At 35.4% G+C, this 5,969-nt stretch overlaps 1 protein-coding gene across 2 annotated transcripts; it reads right to left on the reverse strand.

Moving 5' to 3' along the window:
- On the reverse strand, positions 1 to 4,193 carry LOC120442192 (carcinoembryonic antigen-related cell adhesion molecule 6-like). Of its 2 annotated transcripts, XR_005614558.1 has the most exons (8): positions 3,952 to 4,193; positions 3,641 to 3,698; positions 3,080 to 3,400; positions 2,627 to 2,733; positions 1,953 to 2,219; positions 1,355 to 1,621; positions 1,062 to 1,157; positions 1 to 811 (listed from the first exon to the last, which is right to left on the reverse strand). XR_005614558.1 is itself a non-coding variant. In XM_039618082.1 (7 exons), the coding sequence occupies exons 1-7, from the start codon at positions 4,069 to 4,071 to the stop codon at positions 729 to 731; spliced, it is 1,212 nt and encodes a 403-aa protein (XP_039474016.1). In that variant the 5' UTR covers positions 4,072 to 4,190; the 3' UTR covers positions 1 to 728. The 2 variants fall into 2 exon arrangements, 1 of the variants encoding a protein (XP_039474016.1); XM_039618082.1 differs by lacking the exon at positions 2,627 to 2,733 and having other exon boundaries at positions 3,952 to 4,190.
- Between the last annotated feature and the right edge of the window lie 1,776 nt (positions 4,194 to 5,969).

The following is a 5,969-nucleotide window of genomic DNA, read 5'->3' on the forward strand; positions in this document are numbered from 1 at the left end:
TGAAGGAAACAGAATATTTATTATACTTCAAAAGTGACACATGATGACAAATATTACTGAAAAATCTAAATCTCGGCCAACAATCTCTATGCGCTGTCGCTTTTATACATGTCAGCAAACATTCTTATCACCGCTGCATTTGTGTCACATAAAATATTTTAATTAAAATGTTAGTTAATCAGTTAGAGTTCTTTCCACAATGAAACAGGCTAATATGTAAATTCATTGCCAGCTGCCTTGTGTGCCCTTCATGTTTTTTGTATTGTTGCTTCATAAGAATGAGTGAGCATTTATTATTATGGATCATCTACTATGATTTGTAATAATGAACAAACAAGCCATTGTTATGCATGATACCGATTCTGTAGTTGCACACTGACCTCTGTGCAACGGCAGCAGTTGTGGTTTAGCAGCTCAGTGAAAACAGGATATAGTTTGTGGTTTCTAAGGTCACACAGTGAAGAGTAGCTATGATGCTTGAGGCACAGCTCACATTTTCTAAACAATACACAATGTAAGCAAAGCACCAACACTACTGACCAGAGCCTTGTTTTAATCTCCAAGGGTTAAGCAAAAATGTAAAACATGAGCTTATTAACAAGAATAAAAATTATAAATGTGCAGATTAACTACTTGTAAATAAGTAATAATGTATGAGTAGAGGCAGCATGGTGATGTGGTTGTTTGCACTGTTTCCTCAAAACAAGAAAGCCCTGAGACTGACTCCCTCATCTGGCTGTGGCCTTTGTGTGTTGATTGATGTTTTCTTCGTATGCAAGTTTGGAGTAAAAAATGTTATCTTCAGCAACACCTGAAAGAAATAACACCACAAATGTAAATGTGGTGTAGTCACATTGTGTTAATAATGCATTAAAAGCTTGTAAAATCAGTCCAGATATTAAAGTATCAATCTAACAACCATAATTTTCATACTTTACCATTTTACTTTCTGTAATGTTTAATATACTGCACATATGCATACATACTGATTTGTCAAAATTTTGGTTAATTAGGTGCAGAATTCAGAGAGACAAAGAAAGACATGAGATAACATCTCTTACCTTTATTAACAGTCAAAAGTAAAGTGAGAATTGAGAAACTGAGAAGTAGAGGTGCAACACTTGTTAGTACAACCACAGTCACCACAGAAGTTGTACCTAGAAAAACCAAATATGTATGCTTTAAGAGCTGCGATCACGTAAATATGCTGGATGTCACATAAAGGTCTACAACAACTCACTGTACTAGATTTGTACATACTTTTAATACAGCAGATGGTAACATTTCTGAAACCCAACCTATCCATACAGGTGGAAGAAATAATAGAAATTTTATATGCCCATGAAATACAAACCTGTGCAGCTTATAAGGTGGATGATGGTTTGTTCTCTGCTTATATTGTTTCGGATGATACACATTAGCTTTCCCATCAGCTGACCATGTAAACTGATGGTAACATTTGAAATGTTGTGGTTTTCTGCAATGCTGGGTTGGGTTTTTATCAACAAGTTATCATCTAATAAGAAGATGAACTCTACTTCATCTCCTTCAGAGGAGCAGCTGACTGTCATCTGTTCTGGTGACAAACACATCTGCAAAACAGCTGGTTCTGACACAGGAGCTGAAAGACAAACATACAGTCACATATGGATGCAATACAAACTGTAATTTAACATGCACTGTCAGCTCTGCAGTGGTCAATATCTACAGACACTCTGTTTCTCTTTGTACCTGCTAAATTATTATTGTTAAAAAAACTGCATCTTGCAATTTTTGTGATCTTTGGGAGAGTTTGTCAACATAGATATTTTTTAAAAGAAAATCTTAAAACAGATCTATGCTGCTTTAAAAAAAATCTTACAAGTTAGTAATGTTTTTGATTATCCAAAGATATATTTTAGCTTTACAATACATTTAACATGCTCATTTTTGTTACATATATTTCACACTACCTGTGCAGCTTGTAAGGTGGGTGATAGTTTGTTTTCTGCTGGCATTGTTTTGAGCAACACATGTCAGGTTTCCCATCAGCTGACCAGGTAAGTTGATGGTAACATTTGAAATGTTGTTGTTTTCTATACCGTCAGCTGTAGACTGTATCAACAACTTATCATCCAAAGACAAAATGAACTCTACTTCGTCTCCTTCAGAGAAACAGCTGACTGTCATCTGTTTTGGTGACAAACACATCTGCGTAACAGCTGGTTCTGACACAGGAGCTGAAAGACAAACATATAGTCACACATGGATGCAGAACCAATTGCGATATCAGATCCAATGCCAGGTCATCTCTTTCTCTATAATCTTTATAAGTATGTACGCATGTGTTTGAAATGTGTGCACAAAAATAAATATTGATTTGACAACTCTCACATAATGTACAGCCACCAGCAATAATAAAGATCAACATAATCTGTAAACTCTGTTCATATAGGTATCTGCAAAAACCGACTAATAAAGTGCAGGTTTTGAATTTTGGACCTGACACACACTGCTTAACAACTTCATCCTTTCAAGATGAAGAAATTTCTTTTCCTTTTTTTATTTCTGGTTTTAGATCTGTAACACATTTTGTTTTTTTATGTTACTGCGCATATATTTGAAGAGAATATGTTTTTAGTCTTACCCAGTATGTGCAAATGGATGTTAACTGTGTGCAATAACACATCGTCACTAGAACTGTGTGTTTCCACGCTGTACTCTCCAGAGTCATTTATTCTTGCTTTGTTGAGCCTTAATGTTCCATTTGGGAAAAATATAGAATGATTCTTGTGTCTTTCATTGAGACTAACTAATTTAGTATTTATTAACATTAACACTGCAACTCTAAGAAGTGTAAATACATATCAATACAGGCTTTATGTAAGTGCTTACTTATATGAAATGTGTGCACAAAATGAATGATAATTTGATAACTCTCTTACAATATATAACCAGCAATAAGAACAATGACAAATACAATCTGTAAACTGTTCATGTAACTACCTGCTTTTTTAAATTCCTGGTTTTAGCTCTAAACCACATTTTGACATGTACATTGTTATTACACAGATGTTATTCAATAAGTTGTTGGTCTTACCTAGTATATGTAGATGGATGTTAACTGTGTGCAATAACACACCTTCAGCAGAAATGTGTGTTTCCATGCTGTACTCTCCAGAGTCATTTTTTGTTACTTTTTTGAGCTTCAATGTTCCATTTGGGAAAAATGTAGTACGATTCTTGTATTTTTCATTGAGAGTAACTAATTTATCATTTATTAACATTAAAATCTTATCTGTACTCTTTTTCAAGCTTGTCTTTATACGTGGCTTCTTAGGTATGTAAAAAACAAGTGGTTCTCCTAAAACTCCAAAACACGTCTGGGGTCCAGGTTCAGTTAGATTGCATTCCAAAGACCCTGAAAAGAAAATTAATATATAAAGACATGCAAAAATAGAAATTAATGTCACTTTTTAATAAATAGAAATTACTTTGTATATATAACATTTCTGTTTATAGTAACTGACAAAACGCATGTCCCTATAGACCAGACCACGTAAGTTAAAATGACAAAAATTCCATTGTTTCATTGTTTACTAAAATAGTTTTATGAATGACTTCAAATATGCACATATTTTATTAAATAGTTGATGTGTACCTTGTCCCACAACAGTCACTGCCAAAGCTACGATGATCACATAGATCAAAATCATTTTCTGTTGAGACAGAATCAGAATATCAGAAACAACAAAGACATTTATTATTTCGTGTTGTGCATGTGTAGTGTACAGCCCAATTCAGTTTTATCTAGAAATAGACACTTTAATAAACACTTCACTTGGATAATATAAATTATATGAGTATGGATTATCTACATAGTGGATCAATAGGAGTTTATACATGCATATATTTATATGTGCCAACTGTTTACATGCCACGACAACAGTCAAACCTGAAGAAGTCACTCACCACATTTAAAATATGTCTCCTTTGCAGTTTGTTGCCTGTGAATTCCTCGCTGACACCTGGGTGATATGCTCTTGTGTTTTTCCTTTGTGCGGAGATAATCATGGAAGAAGTTATTTGCATTGAGTACTAATGAAGCGTATGCGTAAGTTCAATAAGCAAGATCTGTAACTATACATCTGCTTACTACCTTGGTGTTCACTGGCTAGTATTTGCTTTTCATCACTTCCACTTTGTCATACTATCAACCTCATTGCTGACATCACTGGTCTGTACCAATCATCTCTCTGCCCTCCATCTTTAAGCCAATCAGCCTCCACTCCACATGCTTTAAATCTCACTGCTTATTTGTCATTCTCCCTTCCAGACTCCTTTACTCAAAACACTTCCTTCCAATCTTCGCCTCTTTCACATTATTCAGAGCTCCACCCAAGCTCAGAGGAGTCGTGCGTAATTCCTATGACCACTGGGAATTAATTCATAATGGGCAATCAGAGTTAAAGTGCCAGTTGACTAAACTATATTGATCAATAAATCATGTTGAATTCATTGTTAGAATCTCTCCTTATTTAACTAAAGTGCTAGAAGTACTAGACTTCGTGAATGCAGTTACTGAGTTTCACATTGGTTTCAATTGATATTTATGTTGATTTACCAATATCCTTTGGTATACCCTTTCTCTCATATTATTAAACAATGCTGATTCTTATTTTTTGCCTACTTTTCATTTGCATGTACCAGGACAAGGGGCCACAAGAACCTGAGCTATAGATGAGAACTGGATGTAAAAAAATGCAGAAGGCCACTTAATTCTTAATATCCAATTAGCTTGTAGTGCTAGCTATGAACAGTTGGTGGTACATCTGGTACATTCCAACATTTATATATATATATATATTGTGTGTTCGTGTGTGTGTGTGTGTGTGTGTGTGTGTGTGTGTGTGTGTGTGTGTGTCATGTGCGGCTGGACCAGACAAATTGACACTGAGAGTCCTGAAAGCTTCCAGTTGGCAGAGTTTTTCAACTCTTCCCTTAAACAAGAAACAACAAGTACAGCTAAATCATCCATTATTATATCAGCTCCTCAAAAAAGAAACACAATCACAACAAATTACTTCAGGATTATAGCGTTTACATCAGTTGCAATGAAGTGCCTGGAAATGGTGATACTCAGGTCCATAAAGGCTGCTCTGATCTTATACAGTTTGCCCCAAACACCCAAACAGATCAGTGAACGAAGCAATGGCCCTGGCGCTTAACTCTCCGTTAGAGGACTTTGACACTATGAGTACGCTTTGTGCACTTTCTGATTTACCATGTAACTGTGTAACTATCTATCACTAAAGCTCCCTGTTATATACTGAACTGTCCAGATACTCCTGTTCCAGTTGTGTTAAGAATATTATTTTGGGGATTTTTTATTTGTTTGTTTGTTTTTTTAAAACAAAGATATAGAACTAGATACTTGTGAACACCCCTAAAATTGAATATCATATCAATTTATCCCATGTAGTATGTCTGCCTGTGCCTGCCTTACTGATGTGCCTGTGAGTAGCTGATGTCTTAAAATAGGCTTAAGTCACTGTTACTGCCACGACCTGGCGATATATACTGAAGAACAGCGTGGCAGACAGCCTAAACCTGTGCTCTTCATAACAGGATTAATGCCAACTGTTTATTTTATGTTTTTGGTTTTTTTTATGTCCTGCAATGTACATTTATCACTATAGTCTGCATCACAAAAGTTTGTGAAAAGAAGCAAAAGGAAGTATCAGTTAACAGCCTGGTGTGAAAACCACATAGGTTAAAGCCACAACTCTTTCCTTTTTTAGTGTCTCTGCTACAGACACACAAACATGTATGTTCTGAAGTACTGCATGGCATACAGCATGAACCATGTGATCTTCATCTCAGGATTTATGTCAAGAGATAAAGAAACGTCTGTTCACACACATTTCTGTGTAAACATTTGAGTAAAGCAAAACTCATATGTAAAACTGAGAGCCAGTCGAACAAATGGC

The sequence above is a fragment of the Oreochromis aureus genome, linkage group 10 (genome assembly GCF_013358895.1).
Source record: "Oreochromis aureus strain Israel breed Guangdong linkage group 10, ZZ_aureus, whole genome shotgun sequence".
NCBI classification, from domain to species: domain Eukaryota; kingdom Metazoa; phylum Chordata; class Actinopteri; order Cichliformes; family Cichlidae; genus Oreochromis; species Oreochromis aureus.

What these genes read in the sequence shown, in the direction of transcription:
- LOC120442192 (XM_039618082.1), bottom strand. Translation starts at nt 4,071, where the DNA reads ATGCAAATAACTTCTTCCATGATTATCTCCGCACAAAGGAAAAACACA. An exon ending in AGTGACTGTTGTGGGACAAG is followed by an intron (nt 3,401 to 3,640) that starts GTACACATCAAC and finishes TTTTCTTTTCAG; the next exon opens with GGTCTTTGGAATGCAATCTA. An exon ending in ACTTTTGACTGTTAATAAAG is followed by an intron (nt 812 to 1,061) that starts GTAAGAGATGTT and finishes TATTTCTTTCAG; the next exon opens with GTGTTGCTGAAGATAACATT.